The sequence below is a fragment of the Gopherus flavomarginatus genome, chromosome 14 (assembly GCF_025201925.1).
Source record: "Gopherus flavomarginatus isolate rGopFla2 chromosome 14, rGopFla2.mat.asm, whole genome shotgun sequence".
NCBI classification, from domain to species: Eukaryota; Metazoa; Chordata; order Testudines; family Testudinidae; genus Gopherus; species Gopherus flavomarginatus.
This window is the reverse complement of record NC_066630.1, coordinates 18,314,929-18,337,352: the sequence shown is the minus strand read 5'-3', so window position 1 is coordinate 18,337,352 and position 22,424 is coordinate 18,314,929. Positions and strand designations below refer to the sequence as shown.

The window sequence follows — 22,424 nt, the reverse complement described above, 5'->3', positions numbered from 1 at the left end:
CTAACAAAGTTCTTATCTGATTAAGTGAATTACTCTTTTTTTCATGCAAATTCAAGGTCTTTTGCGTGGTGTCCCTTTTGTACATATTTTTATCTTTCAAATACCTTTCTGCAAACTAATACTTTATTAGAAAATTCATCATAGTTATATATTAAAAATAATTCAAGTTTGACACTGAATACTTTTAGGATGAGCTTGACGTTGTACCCATCCTGTTGTTAGTGTCACACACTTGTAGTCATACTACATGCTACTGTCATAGGCCTAGGTTCAGCCAGGTGTTTAATCGGAGTCAGTTCTTAGAAATGGAGTAGTCCTTGCAAAGCTATCACTGAATGTTAACATACTTGTGCACAAATGTGCTATTTTAATTTGTTTTGGGTTTTTTTACATCAGGAACATAGTCTCTTACAGTTTTGTTAAATCAAATTTATCAAAAATTTCACACTTAATTTTGCCTGTCTCCTCGCTTCTTCCTCTCGCCGCAGGGGCTTTACTCTCCTCTGGACGCACGTGTTTCCCCTGCACAGACTCCGCCCACCCCTCCTCTGCCTCCTGACGGCGAAGAGACGGGCAAAGGGAGAGCTGTGCCTTCAGCAGGCGTCATTGAGCATGTCCAGATCGATCGCGCATGCGCCGTGAGAGCCGAGCGGCCACTCCGGACGGTGCCCGAGAGCGGGCAGCGCGCACCCCAGGTGTTTTGCCGGGGGGCCCGGCACCATGGCGCAGCAGAGCGGGCTCAGCATGAAGGAGCAGAGATACGACCGGCAGCTCAGGTAGCGGAGGCTGCCCCCGGCCGGCTCTCAGGCCCTGGGCCGGCCCAAGGCCGAGTGGGGCCACAGCCTGGACCGCTAGGGGCGCGGCTGGGCAACCGGCTCAGCCGCCTGCCGGGCCCGCGGTCCCAGGCTGTGGGGCCCTGCGCGCCGCCTTCCCCGGGCAGCCGTGGGCCGAAGTGCGCCTCACGGCCTGGCTAGTGACCTTCCCCGCGGGCCCTGCCCCCCGCTGGCTGGGGCGCCTGGCTCCAGGCGGCTTCCCTGTGTCCAGGGCCACCTAAGCGCTCCCCGAGAGCAGGGTGTGTGGGCAGGTCAGCGCCGCGCACCGCTGTGACAGGGGGTGGTCACACTCACACACTGGCCTCGGGAAAAACGGGGGGTTTGAGGATGTTAATGTTTGGGGAAAACGATTTTGTTGGGAAAAACAAGCCCTTGAAGACTGAAATGTCTTGGTACTCCATGGTTTTGTTGGAAACTCAACGTTTTCCAATAGGGGGCATAGGGGAAGCAGTTTTCGACCAGCTCTGATCACAAGTGTTTATTTCTATAATCCAAAAAGTGCTCATTAGTGAACTCTTGGAGACGATGTTCATATTTTATGAGTTTATAACTGGATTTTTTTAAAAATCCATTTTATGTCTGTAGTTAAATCGATATTATAAAGTGCGTGGGAACTGAACAGTTTTCAGTATTCCAAAAACTTTTGTTTAAAAACAAACAAACAAAAAACACTGTTAAGGCTGCAGATTGGGGAGGGTGTATTTACCTGTCACATCACTTAAAAAATCTAAGCTACTTTACTCTCCCCAGTTTCATTTTTGAGTCTGCCTCTCCAGTCAGTAGCTCCACTGTCTGCTTCTCCTCAGAGTTTAATAAACTTGTACTGGGGTGAAAATGACTTGATTCTTGGGAAAGTCATTGCTCCCTAATTTCCAATAATAGGAGTGAAAATTAATGAGACGCTTCCATATCTTTTTTTACTCTGAATAGCAGCAGAGGTGTTAGAGCTGTAGGTCTGCAGGAAAACATTTTTGGTTCATGTTTTGAAATTATCTCTGTAGCCGTATAGGCTAGAGTTTGTCTTTAAAACAAAAACCCAGAGCAGGTGTATAAGCTAATTGGGAGTTTGGCCAAATAATGCTTTGGAAACAGCTTTAAAAAATCTGTACTGGGCCACCATACAGAATACGTTGCATCTTGAAGACACAAATCTTCAGCAGTGAGAGAGGAGCATGTCTGCGAACCACCGTCTGAAAACACTTGCAGTTCAGGAGTTTATTTTTTAAATCTCACAGGACAATATGAATGGTTTTAACTGTTGCTTGACAGTCTGGAATCTTTTGCTCTGTCTTCTCCATAGACATTTTTTCCCCACATCTGAAGGGACTAAAGGTAAAATCCTGGCCTTGCTGACGTCAGTGAGAAAACTCCCAGTGTAAATCATGCTCCTAGATACACTACTTAATGGCATATGGAGAAATGGTATGCTAAACCACATGGACTGTGACATCAGATTCTCACTGCCATTCAGACTGTATTTGTTACCACAAGTTACTTTTTCCTCTGAATGCTTCTGTGTTTCTTGCTTGGTAGGTTGTGGGGTGATCATGGACAAGAAGCTTTAGAAGCTGCTCATGTTTGTGTGATAAATGCAACAGCCACAGGAACTGAAATCCTCAAAAATTTAGTACTACCAGGTGAATAAATTTCAAACCTAAATTTTAGGAAGAATTTCAGTTTGAATAATTGAGTGCATATTTCTTATTGTATTATTTTCAAGGTATTGGCTCATTTACGATTGTTGATGGGAATCAAGTCACCGGAGAGGATGTCGGAAATAAGTAGGTTTACTATCAGTTTTCTACACAAGTTCAGCAGTGATAAGGTTTCAGTAGTTTTACTATGTGCTGTTTAAAAATAATGGTTAACTTTATGTAACTGTAGAAGTTATGCTCAAAACAAACTGGCTATTTTGTTTTGGGGAGTGAATTTTTGAATAGTTGTGAAATGTACTATGTGTTAATAGGCAATTAATAAGAAATTCCCAATTTTTAAATGCATTAGTTGGAAAGACCATATTCTTAAAAAAAAATATGTATGTATATATATATACACACACACACACACACACACCAAGGAAGTGTAGTGAATATTTTACTCTTCTACTGTGACTTAAGAATCCACAAACTTTTTTAGATATCTAAATTTAGTTTAATGGCTTTTAAACTGTTTTGTCATCAAAACTTACCACTTTTATTTAGAGAGACAAGGTAGGTCAGGTAATATCTTTTATTAGACTAGCTTCGGTTGGTGGAAGGTAGAAGATTTGAACCTACACGGAGCTCTTCAGCTCTGGAGAAGGAAGCAGAGTACTGTTCCTTCAGCATGCTTCCATAACTCCTGAAAAATGCATGCAGTTAGGGAAAGAATAGAAACCCTTACATAAATAAAACAATATATGTAGATTTATATCAAAATGCAACTTCTGTGGACTCTGTGTAGCTATTTAATGGTAAAACTTAGGCCTTGGTCCTGTAAGGTGCAGGTAGACTCTTGTGCCCACTTGAAGCTCTGTTGACTTTAGAAGGGCTCTGTGAGCATAGGGATCCCTCTTCATGGAGAATTTAGCAGGATGAAAATTCACCTACAATGCATTCCTTACTGGGAAAGTGAAATTCTGCATGTGCTACAGAGTTTGCAGATTGGGGGACCTTAGGGACTGGGATAAGGCTTCTTTACAAATTTGACTTTACAAGATTCAAAAAAACTGTTTTAAAAGAAGTCATGTTAAAGATGTAATAAAATTAATAATTGATTGAAATAGATATTAAAGGACTTCTTCTGCCCTGCATGAAGCTATATAATACGTTTTGCACTGTAGGGAAACTTAAAAGCTTAAGTTTTGTGAAAGATATTATTAATGTCACTTTCTACTGTCTCTCTTTTTTCAGTTTCTTTCTACAAAGAAGCAATATTGGCCAGGTAAAGCAATATTAAACATGGTTTGTAAGTATCTTGAGAGAGTGATTGTGTATAAAATGAAAGTTAGACATGCATGCTTAAAAAATTCCTTTCTTCTATAGTAGTGAGTGAGGAGAACAGAGCTCCAGGAGATGAGTGGGAACAAAAGCCCAGTTTTGGCCCTGTTGAGTTTAAATTTGTGGCTGGATGCCCACAAGGAGATGTTGAAAAGACTGCTGTGACTTAACCTTGTTGAGGAAGACAAGTCCAGGGTGGACAGGTGGCTTTGTCATCAATAAAAAAAAGATATCATGTACAGAAGGGAGGGAAGAATAGAGCCCTGGGAGGCCCCCACCAAAAACTGAAGTGTGTGGGGGGAGAGGGGAATGAGGACCCACTGAAAGAACAATAAGAGGTAGTAAGACAACTAGGAGAGGAAAATATTCCAAGAGGAGGATATGGTTGACTGTGTCAGAGGGACTCAATATGTCTATGGGAAAGGAGCACTAGGCCTGTGTTACGTCTAGTAAGATATTTGAAACCTTGGTTAGAGCAGTTTTAGTGGAATAATGAGGGCAGAAGCATAGCGTGTGGAACGGAACTTAAGGAAAGAAACTCAAGAAGATGGTTGTAGATAATTGTTGGAGATGGGAGAAGAGAATGTGGATGATAATCTGAAGAGGATTCAGGGCCCATGGTGAATTTTTAAGATGAGGAAGACCAAGGCTGAATTGGGAGAGGAATAAACCTCTTGAAAATGAGAGGTTGAGGGGACTAGGAATATTAGGAGCTGGAATGGGGTCACACAGGCAGAGGGAAGAGCTGGAGAATTGGGAAGATGTTTCAATGTCAGTGAGAGTGGAGGAGGAGAGTGTGCACTAGAGCGAGGAGAGAGATGGAGGAGGTAATAAGGAGTCTTACCTCTTTCTGGGGTTTTTTTTTTTTGTTTTTTTTGTTTTAAACTGATAAATCAATAAAATTCTGAGTGGAGAGGGAGTAGGGGCAGTTTTATTAACTTAAAAAAACACTTAAATTATATTCTGTCTCTGTTCATCACTATTGCTTCTAGTCTATCAGTAGAAAAGATTTTGTAAAACCATTATTTACAAAAGATTTAAAATGGGGGGGGGGAACCTACGTTATCTAAAAGAACATTGACTTGCATTTTGTAGTGTGTGTTGGGTTTGTGCCATCTACCTAAAGTTAATTACCTCATTCTGCTAGTAGGTGCTGTTGCTTATCCTCCCTTGTGTCACTCTTCTTCTCCCCCCCCTAATCCTTTGACCTCATCTTCTGCTGTTTCCTTCCTCCATTGTAAGTATCTTTAGTAGCTCTTTCTCACTTCACGATCTTCTTGCTATCACTCACTCCTCTGAGTTTCATTAGAGCTTGCTTAGCTTTTAACTTAACAGTGCTTAAGAAAGCTGCATCAGGAGCTTACCGTGCTTCCAGTACAGTGATTTTTAAAACTAGATATAAGCCAGTTAGTCTAAAACTGGAAAAACGTAATATCTTTTTAAAGTAAAGTACAGTCTGCCTCAAACAAAATCCTTGCTATTACATAGTGATTTTAAGATGAATGCGAGGTTTGAAATAGTTGAACTATATCAATATTCCATAATGTATTTACTTGTAATACAGCATGTATACTACTAGTAAGGTATGTAAAACATAAAACCAACATGTAAATTATAGGTATGTTTAAACAGGTATATTTTTAATTGTTTTAAAACAGAACCGAGCCCAAAGTGCCACAGAGCTCTTACAAGAATTAAATAATGATGTTTCAGGAAATTTTGTGGAAGAGGTTTGTATCCTTGAATTCCTACCCACGTTCTGGTGTTTAAGTGCATGGCAAAATAAAGTCATTCGTTACAAATTTATCTGTATCTGTCATTGCAGTGTAAGAATTTATGGTAATACAGATCTGGAAATAAGATCTCAAATTATGTGGATCAAGTTCATTTATGTATATACGTAAATAACATTTGTACTTAATGATAATAAAGATTCAGAAGCCGCTCCTAGCATTTTGAAGCCACATCTAGTATTTTGACTCCAACTCCACTGTTGAATACATAGTGTCACTTTAACTTTTGATATGCTTGTGTCTTTCTGAGATAGAGCAAAATTTATGTTCCAATATATGTGAATATTTTTTTACTTTTATTTAGAGTCCGGACAAACTTCTAGACAATGATCCTTCATTTTTCTGTCGGTTTAATTTAGTGGTTGCAACCCAGTTACCAGAAAGGTAGAGTCCTATTCAGATTTTTTCAGTCTTCTTACAACTGCAGTTTTGTTTGCAGCTTTATTATGGGAAAATATAATTTATGTGAAGCAACATTGCCCTTTTTTCTGTCATATGCAACATTTATAGACAGGAAAGCTTTATGATGATTTTCATTATACCTTTTGTATGTTAATACACCAATTTTTGAAGTTATTGTATTGACTTATTAGGCACAGTCTTCAAATTCACTTAAATGTTGAGTGCTTCTCTCTAGTGAGGGAGTTCTTCCTAATCCACCATAGCTATGTCAATTTAGTCATCTAATTTGGGGCCTCACATGTAATGGGATCCGTGATACTTTTAAGTCTTCGTGATTGTCTCTTTATCACCCATCCAACTCCCTCTTTTCTAACTGTGAACATAATTGTATTGCCACACATTACTTTAGTAAGAAGAATTCCATGTGGCTCTATCAGAAGCTTGTCGGGACTGTCTATTAGGAGTTGCACTTCACAATTTGTGGATCCAACTGATCTCTTTCTTTCCAATTATTTTATTTGTCTACATTCTTTTTTTTAAACTGACCTTTTAAAAGTTTGGGACCATAGAAAACAATGCAACGCTAAAGAGCCAATGGCTGTAAATAATCTGATGTCTTTTAGCTGTAATTTTTAAAATTTATGACATCCTTTTGATCATGTTATACTTTTACCTTTGAATGCCTCTCATGTGGGAAACAGTGTATTTTTTTAAAATTATTGTTGCATACCAGATTATCTCTTATATGTTCTAAGAATCATTTTATTTTTATTTTCAGTATATTGATGCGTTTAGCTGAAATTCTCTGGAATGCTAACATCCCTCTGTTAGTCTGTAGGACTTATGGACTAGTTGGTTATATGAGAATTATTATTAAGGAACATCCAGGTAAGAGATTTCTTTTGAAATCAGACTTAGGTGGATTTAAAGGTGGAATTGAAAGCTTCTTTTTTAGAAGTTTTAGTTGTGTTGTTTATGTAGATGACATTTATATATTTAAAGAACTATTTCATTTTTATCTTTCCAAGGTTATTAAGTAACACTAAATACTTCACATTTGCAGTTGGAATTTCCCACCGTAAAAAATCATTCTAGCCATGGAAATGACTTACTGAAAATTGAATGCAACAAGTAATTAACCCGATGATGCAGCAGAAGGGAGACTTTTGTCCAATACTATACTGCGTTATATTATAGAATACATTTACAATGAGGCACTACTTCCATTAATGTGTAATTATGCTAGTGGGACTCACATAACTACTCAAGCACTGAATATTTACTGCTGCTATGTTTTGTAGTTTACAGTCTGTCTTGTTTATCTTTCAAATTAAATTATCTTGTGTAACTCTTTGGCAGTAGTGGAATCTCATCCAGACAATGCATTAGAAGATCTGAGACTGGACAACCCATTTCCAGAGCTGAGGGAGCATATGCAGTCTTATGACTTGGATCATATGGAAAAAAAGGTTGGCATGAGACTTGCATTCTAAAACACTTTCAAAATAGGCCCTATTCTCGCAAGTAATTTCATGCAGATCGGTCTCTCCTGCTGCGCAGAGATGGTTGCAGGATTAGAGCCAAAGGGTCCTTTTTTAAACGTTTTTTTTTTTAACTGATGCCTTCAGTGAATTTGGCTATCGCAAAAGCTAATTGTGAGTTAAAATACCAAACTTTGTCTGTGCTGCTCTAAATGTCACTTCACATAATAAGCATTCTGAAGCCATATTTTTGGGAAACATCTTTCCTTATTTTAGGTGGGATTAGTGTAATCTGGTCATAAAAGTATGGTAACTGGTGGCACAGAGCCAATGTGAAGTCTTTTGCATTATTTGTCCCCTTTATGGCTAGAGGAGGAAAGAGAGTGTAGCTGGTATGTCCTGTGCTATGCCAATTTTGGACTGTGTTTTTGACCCCTGTACTCTTTGCAACCCAGTATGAATTAGAGCATCCTGAGGGCAGATAGAATGACTTTCACAGAGCAGCACCAAGATTAGGAGAGTGCAGAAGTAAAATTCACCACTATTTTGCTCTATTTTATCAAACCCTCTATTTTATCTTTGTGCAGTGTGACCATCCCCAGTTAAGAAGGAAAGCAAAAAGGGTTTTTGACAATGATTGTCTGCAGGGCCGGCTCCAGGCACCAGCCTTCCAAGCAGGTGCTTGGGGCGGACGTCTGCAAGGGGCGGCAGTCCATGTGTTTTTGCCCCCAAGCAGCGCGCAGAATTGCCACCACGGACGGTGGGGATAGTTCGTGTGCTGTTAGGGCGGCACGCGCGTTTCCATGGCGGCGGCAATTCGGCAGCAGTTTCTATGTTCAGCTGTCCATGGCGGTGCAGCTTCTGTCTCCGCCGAATTGCCGCCGCCGCGGAAATGCGTGTGCCACTCGAACGGCGCACAGACTGCCCCTGCCGTTCATGGCAATTCGGCGCGCTGCTTGGGGCGTCGAAAACAGTAGAGCCAGCCCTGATTGTCTGGAACTCTCAGTTCAAACAGTAAATCCCAAAGCTACAAATTAAAAAATATAAACTTTGGATCAGATTACTGTACGATATTTATAGTATATGTGAGTACTGACAGAACCTAGGGGTATGAATTGGTCTGCATTTTAAGATGTAAATTGGGGAGGGAGACTATAAACAGTGATTTGTGGCCTAAATCTTTCACTTGTGGAAATGTAAGTTTCATGCTCTTGTCGCAGTTTTAGCAGCAGGTCTTACTTTCCAAAGAGAGTACAGAGGGAGTTGCAATGTGAAAAAGAAAGACCTTTAGCTTTCCTGTAGGAGGGCTGGTCTATATGTCTAATCTCCTTTTTCCTGCCCTAACCTATCAAAAGTATAACATCTGGTCACTACCCTGATGATAATACTAGACCTTTGCATCTAAGAGGGCTTAAACTTAATTAAAATGATTAAATCCACATGCAGGACTGTTCTAAATAATTGTGCAATTTGCAGTTCTCAGATTTAGATTTCAAACTATATAATGCATTTTTTACCATCAAATTACTTCCTGGGTTATTTGTAAAAGTTCAAAACTGAGCACATCATAACTTTTATAGACAATTAGTATTTATTTGCTCCCCCTTCTTAAGATTTATTTGATATATGACAACATAAGAACGGCCATAGTTGGTCAGACCAATGGTCCATCTAGCCCAGTATCCTGTCTTCTGACAGTGGCCAATGCCACGTGCTTCAGAGGGAATAAACAGAACAGGTAATCATTAAGTGATCCATCCCCTGTCGCCCATTCCCAGCTTCTGGCAAAGAGGCTAGGGACACCATCCCATCCCTGACAAACTTATTTGAAATTTCATTTAATTGCAGAATCTGTTTACATAATGTTACAGGCATTGCTGTCCAAAACTAGGCAACTTTATTGAATCAGAAATGTTGTTCTTAACTCTCCTATGGTGCTCAATAATATAGGATTTTAAAACTGTGGTAATTTAACATACAGAGCTGTCATCTTTAAAGAAATAACTTATTTCTAACTACTTTCAGAATTATGTCCATTACAGATTTTTTTTCTGTTTGTTGATTGCAGGACCATAGTCACACTCCGTGGATTGTGATTGTAGCAAAGTATTTAGCAAAATGGTACAGTGAGGTATGTTGATAATGCCTTATCATGAATCAAATATATAGCATCCAGTCTTTCTAATGTAGGCTTTTAATGAAAGTATATCTGACTCCAAACTAGATCATTTGGGAGTAAAAAAGAATTGGACAGGTGATAAAAAGTACCACACTGAACAATGTCCAAAGATTTATTTTGGGGGCACCGAATGGAGCCTGTAACTACTGAAAAGTGTCTGGTTTTGTTTTTTACCCTATGTTTCCTTTACCACTTACTGAAACACAAATATAAGTATATTAATTTTGACACAAACTATCTAGAAGGTAGTCGTGTGACAGGATAATTGTTAGATTAATCTATCTTTTATTTATACTTTAAATTTAGAAAAGTGAGCAGATACCTAGGAATTACAGAGAAAAGGAAGCCTTCAGAGAGCTGATTAGACAAGGTAATATATGTTATGGGCATTTCGGCTACTATGAAAAGACATACAAGACACAACTTGTCACTGTGGCTTGAAATTGAACTTACATCAGAGCAGATTCATGATTTCTTGAATAGGTGTGTCTTAGGATCCTGAGTCAGCTTATGAAGCCATCTGGTAATACTTGTTTCTTTTTCTAAGCAAAGGCAAGCACCTTCATTCTATTGCAGTTCTTTAAAGAAAAGACAAATGCTAACTTTTTGGAAAACATATCTACCTTTGCCTAACATTAAAATTTTGCTAAAGTAGGGCTCTGGGTTTTCCTTATTAGTGGAATTAAGAGGCTATGTCACTGGTATAAAACCAGCCTGAAAAATATCTGTTGGCTCATGGGCCAATGTGAAATAAGTTTGTACCCATTGCATTTTCAAATGGTTGTGTCCACATCTCTCATGCGTGCACATGCATGAGAGTGCTAATGCACACATACAGATCAGTTCCAAAGTTATTCTTTTCTTAACAGCATCATCAGAAAGGTCAAGGATTAAGATGAGCTTGGAGGTTGAATTACTTTCTCAGCTCTAGAGGTGGTGATTCTATGGAGAGACCCATTAGTGGATAGCCTGAGGAAATGTACATATCTAGTCTTTGGATGGAGGACTTCGCTGTTAAGGGCTGTCAATCTAGCACCCTTCACAAGCATGAAAATGTACAGAGTATTTTTAAAAGAAATGTAAATAAAACATTTTAAGTTGCTCTCGAAACAAGATCATGTTATTTCCAGTTATGAACAGACTTAGTTTCTGGTATAAACAAACGGATTTGTTTTTCTCTTGATATCTAAATCCCATTTACATCACTGTAAGTTATTAAAAAAATTATTTATTTGCATTACAATAAAGATTGGTTCCCTAATAGAACTGAAGTGCAGAGTTTTATGCTAATTGGATTTTGCTGCAGCCTAGAGTAAGTACTCTATTCAACATTTGTATTACAGTGAAACAGTAGTAATATTAACAATGATATTTACAGTCAGTAACATTTTCTTATCTCCTGTTATGTTCAGCTATATTTTTGTTTTGTGTCAAGTAACGGGAGAGCTTCAGTGTTTCGTAACCTGCATGTCACTTTAGACACCAGAAGTATTTTGATAAGTATAAGATAAAGAAACAGTTGTACTTGAGAGAAATGATGGTCTCATATGTCTATATCTGTATAGTGATTAAAGCACTGGACAGAAATTCAGGACCTCTGGATTCTGTTACAGACTTTGATTTGAACTTCTATACAACCATGAGCAAATCACATGCTCCGTCTGTGCCTTAGTTTCTCTATCTGTAAAACTGGTGATAGCATTTTCCCTATATCCTATACATTGTGACATTTAATTCATTAATGTTCATAACATGAACTTGTGAGATCTTACCATGGAAGATGACATGAGCACAAAGTATTTTTAATACCGTATCAAAATATTTGTATACATGGCTGAAGGAGAAGGTAGCTGTTTTTGTCTCTTAATGTGGTGATGTATATATGTTTTGTGATGACAGAACTAGAACAGTGATATGTCACAGATTCTCCAAGAGAAAATCTGATGTGTTGCCAGGACATAAATGTAATGTGGGAGGCAGAGTTTGTACTATTGCTTGTGTTTTCTGCTTCTTTTCAAACAGGAATCTTAAGGAATGAAAGTGGGATCCCAGAAGATGAAGAGAACTTTGAAGAAGCTATAAAAAATGTAAACACAGCACTAAATGTTACAAAGGTAATAGTAGTTTATTAAGTTTTAAATGATTGAACATAATGCTTTTGAAGAGCTAAGGGGACCATGTATCTTTTGATAGTATCATCGTTTGTTTTTTCAGAACAAAAATTCCACAGCAGATCTACAGTCAAAGTTATTTTGATGACCTCCTCTTATTCTCTTTATAAACCAAACAAACATTTTGGAACAACTTGGCAGGACCAGTAGTATGTGCACAAGAGAGTAGTTCCAGTTGGGCTATAATAAAATGGCACAGTTGTACTGGGAAACGTACAAAGCACTTGTCCACATGCTGCCTGATTGGAGCCACTTGCTAAACTATTCTTTCTTCACTAATTTTTTTTAAATGGTCTGGATGTATTAAGAAGAGTAAGGCTTACTTTTGGATATCATCACATGACTATTTTTTATGAAAATTGGGTGTTCATATCAGAGAATTGTTCCTTCTTCTAAGCTCTGCTGCTTAACTAATGTTAAAGGCCTTGTGCTCCTTGCTGAGGAGTTAATTCATTAAAAATACTTAGTGAAGTCAGATAGTAGAACAGTCTTCCAAATCAGTGTCAAAAGCATTTCCACAGTATCACTTAAGGTGAACATGCAGTACTTTCATGAGTGTTTAAAAGAATTGAGTGAAATAAATTTTACAGCTTATTAAATTTAAAGTATTCATTTGCATAGAACTTACCAGTTCTTTCTTAACCTAAATCAACAGATCTACAGAAAGTTTTTAGAGGGTTATGGATTTCATATAACAAACTATGTATGTTTTGGAAAACACAGTTGCATGGTCTTGTGTACTTGAGGTGTTAAGCTTTTCTTAAAGACACATCCAACTCACATGTATTAGCAAGCCTCAGGTTACTGCAGAACTGGTCTTCTCCCCAGTTAACATACTGTATTGATTTGTGAAGGGCTAAAGGAATGTTTGCTGGAACAAAACTCCTATTTGACCAATAATATTAGTGTGGACATAACCAGAATCTATTAACATTACCAAAACTAAATGCCAGGAGCGTCATTTGCTATGGGGTTGGGGACAATCGTATTTCTCCCTTTCCCCCGACTTTTGGATGCAGTCATTAGGTAAGCAATAATTGCCCAATTTTTTTTATTTGTGTTGCTATTTGGTCTGTGTTGCTAAATAGTCTGTATGCTGACACATTTTTCCCCCTCCTCCTGCCCCCAGAATTTTTCTGAAATGATGCCCTTGTTAAATGTATGGAATTCCTAACATCAGGGGCAAATGTTTCCATTTCTTAAATCCTCTCTAGTTCTCACTGAAATTCCAAGGGTGTTGCTAAGGCCAGATTTGGTGTGTAAAGTTTGGGTTAATTAGAAGCCTACACTTTTAGCAATTGACACTTTCCTAAATATGATGGTAAAGAGGTAATTTATCCTAAAGTATTTGTAGCCAGTGGGGCAGATTCTTTCATGGAGGTTCATTAACAATGACTTTTGCCTAGAAAGTCTAATGTCATTTAGGTATTGAATTGCCCACATAATTACTTTTGGGACAATTCTTGAATAAGAAACTTAGGTAAATACATGTGTGTATTTTTTTTTTTTCTTACAGATTCCAAGCTGTATTGAAGACATTTTTAATGATGATCGTTGCATCAATCTCACACAGCAGGTAACAAGAGTAACTAAGGATAAGATGTTTGTGTAGGAATATTATTACAGATAATATTTCTGTGTACAAGGAAAATAAATTACTGCTATTTGTACTCTTGCAGACGCCGTCCTTTTGGATTTTAGCTCGAGCTGTAAAAGAATTTGTAGCAAAAGAGGGGCAAGGAAATTTACCTGTTCGGGGCACTATTCCTGATATGATAGCAGATTCGGGTAAATTTATCAAATTGCAAAATGTGTAAGTATTTGAGTTTCTTCTTCAAAGACAATCAGCATTATAGTAATGGAGGGTATTGATAAAAGTGTTGTTCAATTTTAGGCTCTTAAAATAAAACTGTAGCTTTAAACTATGGTTTAAACTATTAAAACTATTTCTCATCCTTTACAGATACCGTGAAAAAGCAAAGAAAGATGCTGCTGCTGTGGGTAACCATGCTGCTAAATTGTTAGAGTCAATAGGCAAGGTAGTTATGTTATAACCTCATTTCATTTCTCTCAAAAGACAATGATTTTTTATGTAGTCAGTAAAGAATGGGGAAAGGAGTAAAATAGAGACAGTAAAGAGCTGACTTAACTACCACATGAAGAGTCTTACTAAATAAAGTTCTAATATGATTTCACTATACGTACAGTGTGTGTATTTCTGCATTGTTTGTACTTTCCTGTGACTATTTAGAATGTTAAGTGAAAGGGACATATGAACACATAAGTCTTCCTTGACTAACATTTGATCTAACATCCATTTCAGTATAATTTTGAAAATTTAAATCTTCTAACCATTGTCTTGTGCAGGAACAAACATGTTCTTATTCCTTTGCAGGCACCAGAGTCAATTTCACAGAAAGAGTTAAAATTGCTTTGTAAGTATCTTTGGATTTGCATTACATCCTTCTTGTTTTATGCACATAGAAAATTTCAGGAAGTCTTAAAATTATTCACAATGTAGCTATATTAATCTCTAGCTCCGTATTTGAATTTCTTTTGTATTACAAATGTTGTGCCTCTTCCTGAGAAGTAATGGACACAAATCTCCCACTGATTTCAATAGAAGTTGCAAGTGCTTAGTGCCTGTCAGAGTAAGGTGCATGGAAAGCTATGGGCAGATGCCTGAATGTTATATGGCCACAAAAATAAAATAAAATAAAATAAATTACTGATGATTCTGGATGGAACTACTGTTTATTTGGGCAAAGTTTGTTTTACCCTTGTATATTAATAAATACTAGGGCATATGACAAGGAAAACAGCAGCTATCTGAAACTATAAGTATTTGTTGTTTTTTGAAGTGCTGTAGTTGTGGCATGTATTTAGAGTGTTCGGTTTGTTTGAGGTGGGCTTTTTCCCCTCCTTCCCTATGTTCATCCATATTTGTCAGTCTAGTTTTTTTATTCCCCTTTCTGTAATTTTACCACTGCCACAGGTTCACTCTTGCCCATCCCCAGCCACAGATTTTTAAAATGTTGCTCTCTAGATTGCCTGTTGCCACAGAAAGAGTAGGCAGCCATAGAGAGAGCAGGAAGCAGCACTATTTAGTGCAACTTAGAAAAGAGAACAGCTTTTGGGAGGATGGAGCAAGAAAATATGGCACTGATGCCTGTGGTCCAACAGATGACCATAAAAGAGGAGGAGGCATCATGCTTTCTGGAATCTGGTACCACATGTAGTGACAATCCTTATCACAGTGCAATAGGCAACATGATTGGAATTTTGAAGTACACAAATATAGAACATTTTAATAAAACTGTTTCCCTTCATGGACCTATAAGTAATTTTTCTTTATCTAAAAGATTTTATTACATTGCACCACTGAAGAAATACAATTAAAAACTAAAATAACATCAGTTGGTGATAGATGTACTGTACACTGTTTAACAATAAGTAAATTCTGAAATGCCTGAAGAAAATATTAGAGGGCTAGCCGTGTTATTCTGGATCTGTAAAAGCAGCAAAGAGTCCTGTGGCACCTTATAGACCAACAGACATATTGGAGCATGAGCTTTCGTGAGTGAATACCCACTTTGTCGGATGCACCCTTTTAACCAGTGCTCCAATATTTCTTTTCTGTGTTCAGGCAGCAACTCAGCGTTCCTTCGAGTAGTGCGATGTAGATCCCTGTCTGAAGAGTATGGTTTAAATACATTTAACAAGGATGAAATTAGTAAGGACTTATTTTTATTTATTTGTAGTTTTTCTTTGAACTTCTTTCTTTTATCATGACTCCATACTTAAACAGAAAATACATATAGTATATATTTCAAAGCATAATTTTAAAAATATTTTTTAACAATTTTGTTTTAAAAGCTCAAAGATGAGCCACTGAATTAGTGTGTGGTAGTTTTCCCTGGCAGATATTTTCTCTTCAGCAGCCATGTCATCGTCATCAAGGTGTTATAGTGTTTAAATTATATTCTCTCCTGTCTGACTTAAGTTTTTTGTAACAGGAGCTAAAAGGTTCTTCCTCAGGAGCAAATACTTATTTATCTTTTTTTTTAGCTACTGACAGTTGTTGTATTTTGTGAATAAATTGTGGCAAAGTATCATTTAATAAAAATTAGGCACATAACTGCTGCAGACTTTTCAAACATGCATAACTCCAAATTCCAAGGTAAATACTAAAAGGGAAACAGCAGGTTTAGTGTGTGTCTTTTCAGTCTTATCATAATGTTTTGGCCAAAAGAATTGTTTTGTTTATCGCATTCACAAAGTACATAAGTAAAGTTTCCTTGAACTGGCTCATATTATGTTAGGTACAATAATTCAGGAACTTGTGTAATTTTACATTTAAAAAGTTTGATGTGCATTGTCCATACATCATTTTTTGTGCCTATCTTAAGCAGACTTCCATTTATTATATAATTATTGCCCTTAGTGTTTCTTCTGTAAATATACATTATAAATATGCTTGGCAGGATTAGATTTGTGTTGGTAAACACTGATTTCAAGAATGAAAATGAACCAAAAAAATAGTTCCATTGATTTTAAAAATCAAAATTTACAGATAAGCAGATAAGAAAAATCTTGAAGTAAGAGTTTGACTTAAGGAATTTACTTTCTGTATTTTGATGTAATGTTCACAATTTGTGTTTTAATGGTTATAAAATTTAACTTTTTGACTTTCAATGTCTGCTGTCATTAAAATAATTGTCTGACCTCCCCCACATAATTTCCTGCAACTGTGTGTATTTAAATCAACACAAATATTTTATCGATCACAATTATAAAAAAATAAAGTTCTGCCAAGTGTAATTATGAAACTCAAATTGTGACTCGATGTAGATATCACAACCAAGCAATTGTTGGCATTGGTGGAGTTTAAGTAGGAACAGGTGGACAACTCCAAACTGAGATTATATAAAAATCTATGGGTACATAACTTTTAGTATACTTCGTCACTTACATATCTAAACAATGCATCACTAAAGCTTGAAGGGAGACCTCTCAGTTGTCTCCCATGGGCGTGTGGTGGCAAAACTGTTAAGTGTTTTACATTCAAGCAAACATGAAATATTTTTATCATTCCATCTATCTCCAAGTCTATTTTTAAACCAATTTAAAATATGTGTTTTGAGGTGTGTGTGTGCGTTTTTTTTTATCATTTTCAGTTTCCGGCATGGATAATCCAGACAGTGAGATAGTGCTATATTTAATGCTACGAGCTGTGGATAGATTTTATAAACAGCATGGTAGATACCCAGGTAGGTTATTACAGTAGTTTTTGATACATATCAGTCACTCTAGGCAATATAACAATCTAATTTATGATACAGTAGTACATACAAACTATAAAAATGATTAAGCAAATATTTGAACTAGAGTACATTTATTGTGCAAATATTACAAAGTGACCACATTCTTAAGATTAACAAATTAATGCAGATTGATGATGGTTTTAATTGCTTGTAAAAATTATAGTTAAATTACATGATGATGTTCATTCAGCAGAATACTAAATCATCATCAGTGGTATTTGATTGTTCAGTATTGTTAGAGCTATAATTAAATATGAATGTATGTTACTTGAATAAAAATGTTAATGACCACAATAACAAACAAGGTAATAATAGTAGAATTTTAAAAATTATTGGATGTGTTAACTCTGGCATATTAAAGTCTAATGAGGAGAAATGGCTCATAATGTATGTCCTAGGTGTGTATAACTACCAAGTGGAAGATGATATTGGAAAATTGAAATCTTGCCTCAGTGGTTTTCTTCAGGAATATGGGCTGTCTGTAACAGTGAAAGATGATTATGTCCATGAATTGTAAGTATTATATGATAAGATGTCACTTTCATTAGTTTATTTAAACTGCCCTAAAATACTAATTATTTTACTTTTTGCTATCTAGTTGTCGCTATGGAGCTGCAGAGCCACATACTATCGCTGCATTCTTGGGAGGTAAGAATATCACTTTATTTTCACAGGTCCATTTAGAAGGGTCAACCGAGCTATTTTTGAGCCCAATTTTTATTATTTTAATGGAATTCCTCTTCAGTATATTTGGAGCAAAGGGAATAACTATGGGCTGCAGACAAAGACTGCATTAGTACTGCAACATTTTAAGGTCGGTGTGTCATATGCTATATGGAAAAAGTTGTCTAAGAAAGTGATCAGACTGGAATAAAAGAAATAATAGAAAATTAATGACCTTATTAGGCCAGTTATGCTACTTGTAATTTTATTACTCTAGTTTAAAATAAAATTTATAATGTGCATATATGACTAGTGAAAGTATAAAAATCTGAAGCATTGACAGAACAATAGTACAATATGACTAATTTTAATTTAGTTCTAATTTCAGTATAGACATTGCCAACTCTGCAAACTTTGTAAATCTGTACCTAACCAACATTGCCTTATTTCAGGCTGCAATAAATATTTTATAACCAAGATGTAAATCATTTTGAAATGTATATAATAGAAGTATTAATGCAATCTTAACTGTTTGTTTTTGTGTTAAGTGTTAGTTATATAAACAACTTGGATTTTTTTTAAAGGTTAAAGAAAATTATATTGCCATGGGTGTATGTGGTACTTTAGAAAAATGTATGAAGACAAGATCGGGGTTCTTAAGAGTTTATAATTGCAAAGAAAACTTGAACACAGTATTTTTATAGAGGTATTAAAAGAGGTTATAGCAATAAAATAAAATTTAAGAGCTTGTTCAACAGTTAAAGAAATAAAACGTAGAGAAGCTAATTACTAGCTAAGTTTTCTTTCACCTGAATTTTCCAATACTGAGACTCTGGATTGCATAATCTCTTTTGAAAGGAAAGGTGATTTTTGAATGGGAGGGGAGGAAGTGTTTTAGAAAAATGGTTGATTAGGAAAAAAATCAGGTTGGGGATATAGACATTTCTCTTGCATTAATTCAGAAAGATCAGTTTCTTTCTTTCACCAGTTCACATGATAAAATATTTACATAAACTTATATGCATATGCCTTTTTAAAAATTGAATTGAAAAAAAATATCAAATCACTTTTTGTCCTGATTCAGGAAAGCGTTGAAACAGCTTGACAGACTGAGGTTAATCGTTATATTGAAATCTGAACCAGATAATGCTGTTCTTGTTTTTTTTTAAATATAATTACCTGCCAATGTCATTCTTTTTTCCCCTTCACTTTAATAGGTGCTGCTGCTCAAGAGGTTGTCAAAGTAATTACAGGACAATTTGTAATTTTTAATAACACCTATATTTACAGTGGAATGTCACAGACATCAGCAACTTTCCAGCTGTAGAACTACTACGATATATGTTGGAAATTGTAATTGCAGTCAGGTTTGCTCCATTCTGTAAAATATCACTAGTGTGGTGTGGTACCACTAACTAAACTCTTATGTATTTTCCTCTATATTAAAATCTTATTGCAAAAAAAGGGTACTCTTTTATTATTTTATTCTGAGGACAAGACAAATATATCACACCATAAAATAGAAAATATTTGTTTTTATGTAATAATGTAGAATTTTCTGATCATTATTTCTTCAAGTGTCTTTAAACAATGCAATGTCTATTCTGTGGTAACAGAAGTTAAATTTAGTCATTTACACCTTGCTGACTTGTTGAACTACTGGGTTCTAAGCAAAATAGTAATAATAAACCCTTGTACCTGAAACCGGTTACTGTAAGGAAGTACTAGAACAGTATTTTAATTGGGAGTATAATAAGCTACAGGAAAATAATCTTCACCCTGGGCCCCATGCCACAAGAGGGAGACTGGGCATCATCCTGACACAAAGATGCAGCTTTGTGCAGTAATAAAAAAAATGCTGAAAATTGTGATAGTATTAAAAGCATTTTGGATGGAAGCGGGAGAGAGACCCTGGGGGGAACTTTCATCCATATCGCCTTTACCAGAAGACACCCACCAGCCTAGTGCCTCGTCATTGTTCCCAAGAAAGGTTGTAGAAGACTCGCTACAGGCGCATGAACAGGGAGCGCGCTAACCCCTCTGTATGGACAGCTCTCCCTGGGGAGGGGAGCACGCTGCGCGGGGACCGTCTTAAATGTTGGGGCGGGGGCGGGGGGCGAGCCCAGCGCTAGTTCGTATAGGCCGTGCCCCCATTTCAGCTTGGAGCAGGGCACAGGGCTGAGCCCATTGCAGGGCGCTACACGCGCTGCTCTCCAGCAACAGCGTAACTGTGAGAGCAGCCTGAGGCGAGAGACGAGCGGGTCGCCCCAGCAGGGGCGGGGCTGAGGCGCCCTGCAGGAGCGAGCGTGCATCGCCTCAGGCCGCGCGGGTTCTCCCCGCGGAGGGACAGGGTGCGGGCTGGTATGTCCCTGACTGAAAAGTGGTTACTTTCGCCTGTCTTCCGTGAGGTGACTGAAGCCCTCCAACGGCGGAGGGAGCTGCCTTTTGACAGGCCTTCGCTGCCGCTGCGCGCCGTGCAGCTGCAAGAGCATCGGCTCCGACAAGCGGCCGGTGACGCCCTTAGCCCGACGCGGGGCGAGCGGCCTGATCTGCGGTGCCGCGCTCAGCGCCAGGACCCGGCCCCTTCTCCACACAGGCTGGTTCCGCCGGCTGGGCGGGAAGCAGACAACACCCTGCGGTTCGTGGGCGCTGGTGCCCGTGCCGGCAGAGCAGAGCTGTTGGACGTCCGCTGCTGGCCCTGGTGCTGTTTCGTTGGCGTGTGTAGCTGTGCAGGCTCGTGCTGCGGCGCTGAGCTCTAGGACCCTGCGAGATGGGAGGGTCACAGAGCTCGCTGCAAAGTCTATACGGCAGCGAAACAGCCTCTTAGTCCCAGCCCCATGAGCCCGGACCCGCTGACACGGCCCACCGTGGGTGTCAGACTGCAGTGTACCCATACCCTTGGAGGCTGGTGCCCGCTAGGACAAGCCCAGAGACAAGCAGTAACTTTGGGAAGGGGCAGAGGGGTCATTCTGGTCTTCAGCCTGTTAGCTGAGAGATGGGGCCAGTGTGCCTGGCTCTAGGGCCTGCTGCCTGGTGTGCTGCTCCCCCCGTCTCCCCACACCCACACACTGAATCTGGGAAGGTGATGTTGCCCAAAAGTCCCTATTGCCTGAGCAGATACAGAAAAAGGCAACAAAAATGATTAGGGGTGTGAGTAGAGATTAATATAGGGTGACCAGAAGTCCTGATTTTATAGGGACAGTCCCGATTTTTGGGTCTTTTTTCTTACATAGGCTCCTATTACCCCCAATCCAATTTTTCACATTTGCTGTCTGGTCACCCTAGATTAATAAGAGTGGGATTTTTCAGCTCGAAAAAAGAGACAACTTAACGGGGGATATGAGAGAGGTCTATAAAATCATGACTGGTTTAGAGAAAGTTAAATAAGGAAGTTTTATGAGAAGGAGTAAACACAAGAACTAGAGGGCCACCAAATTAAATTAATAAACAGGTTTAAAAGGAAGTATTTCTTCACACAATGCATACTCTTTGCCTGAGGATATTGTGAAGGCCAAGGGTATAACAGGGTTCAAAAAAGAACTAGATAAGTTCATGAAGGATAAGGCCATTAATGGCTATTAGCCAGGATGGACAGGGATGCAAAACCATGCTCTGAAGTGTCTATAGCCTTTGTTTGCCAGAAGCTGGGAATGGGCAATGGGATGGATAATTTGATTACCTGTTCATTCCTCTGGAACACCTGACAGTGGCCACTGTCAAAAGACAAGATACTGGGCTAGATGGACGATTGTTCTGACCCAGTATGGCTGTTCTTATGTTCATGTAGGCCTTTTGATTGTACAGGGGACGGGGTGCCCTGAAAGCTCAAGCAACCTCTGAGTGATCATGGCCTCTTAGCAGAATGGATGGGGGAAAGTACTTGAGTTGAAGCCTGATCTCTCTCTAGTGTGGGACTCTGAAAGCCCTAATGTCTGTTTGAGGTGGGGTAGAGTGGACCAAGAGTTTGGTTTTTTTGGTGCCTGATTCCTGCAATTAATTGTTTCCCACCCCACACATTGAAATCATTAACATATGTGAGCCATTGTGGGGAGAGAGATGGAATGAACACATAGATGGCACACTAGGAGATCAGAAATGATGACCATTCTAAGTGTTGTAAGTTCATCAAGGTGTTACCAATGAATGATAAACGGGCTGGTATATTTGGAAATATAAAGGTCAGATCCTCAGCTGCTGTAAACTGTCATGATTTCAATGAAGCTGTGATAGTTTACACCAGCTGACAATCTATCCCTAGGATTTTAAAAACTTGCATTTTTAAAAAAAGGCTTAATTAGCAGCCAGAGATAATTTTTGAATTTTTCCTTTGATGTTACAGCAGAATGATTGAGTCACACAGCTCATACAATAGCCTGAAATTGGTCATTGAGTGTCTGGAATGTTCTCATCCACTTTGAAAAGCATTCCCCAGACCTCATTTTTGTAGGTACATTTCTGAATATTATAAGCCAAGTGTTTCCTTATTGCTGTACAAAAATACAAATAGGCCTGTATTTGGGAATCTATTATTTGGGTTGGATAGTCTTAGCTGATGGAGGAGAGAGAATATTTTCATCTTCTACCCCATATCAAACTTACA

General features: G+C 38.2%; 2 protein-coding genes across 5 annotated transcripts in view; both read left to right on the top strand.

Moving 5' to 3' along the window:
- The first annotated feature begins 623 nt into the window (after positions 1 to 623).
- NAE1 (NEDD8 activating enzyme E1 subunit 1) lies at positions 624 to 19,528 on the top strand. Of its 4 annotated transcripts, XR_007769329.1 has the most exons (21): positions 625 to 776; positions 2,367 to 2,470; positions 2,554 to 2,614; positions 3,725 to 3,755; positions 5,470 to 5,541; positions 5,909 to 5,988; positions 6,785 to 6,894; positions 7,366 to 7,475; positions 9,556 to 9,618; positions 9,973 to 10,036; positions 11,689 to 11,780; positions 13,354 to 13,413; positions 13,517 to 13,650; positions 13,801 to 13,876; positions 14,233 to 14,272; positions 15,484 to 15,570; positions 17,015 to 17,107; positions 17,560 to 17,674; positions 17,760 to 17,809; positions 18,409 to 18,530; positions 19,042 to 19,138. XR_007769329.1 is itself a non-coding variant. In XM_050922825.1 (20 exons), the coding sequence occupies exons 1-20, from the start codon at positions 721 to 723 to the stop codon at positions 19,149 to 19,151; spliced, it is 1,608 nt and encodes a 535-aa protein (XP_050778782.1). In that variant the 5' UTR covers positions 625 to 720; the 3' UTR covers positions 19,152 to 19,528. The 4 variants fall into 4 exon arrangements, 3 of the variants coding, with proteins under 3 accessions (XP_050778783.1, XP_050778782.1, XP_050778784.1); XM_050922825.1 differs by lacking the exon at positions 18,409 to 18,530 and having other exon boundaries at positions 19,042 to 19,528; XM_050922827.1 differs by having other exon boundaries at positions 18,409 to 19,134.
- A 2,695-nt stretch (positions 19,529 to 22,223) lies between these two features.
- TERB1 (telomere repeat binding bouquet formation protein 1) overlaps positions 22,224 to 22,424 on the top strand; it is a 61,225-nt gene continuing 61,024 nt past the window's right edge. The window contains exon 1 of the mRNA XM_050922209.1: positions 22,224 to 22,267. Within this exon, the coding sequence (XP_050778166.1) occupies positions 22,224 to 22,267 (44 nt within the window). The remainder of the gene's footprint in view (positions 22,268 to 22,424) is intronic.

Coding starts and splice junctions, on each gene's coding strand:
- NAE1 (XM_050922825.1), top strand. CDS start 721: ATGGCGCAGCAGAGCGGGCTCAGCATGAAGGAGCAGAGATACGACCGG. Junction 3,756..5,469: donor AAAGAAGCAATATTGGCCAG/GTAAAGCAATAT, acceptor GTTTTAAAACAG/AACCGAGCCCAAAGTGCCAC. Junction 5,542..5,908: donor CAGGAAATTTTGTGGAAGAG/GTTTGTATCCTT, acceptor ACTTTTATTTAG/AGTCCGGACAAACTTCTAGA.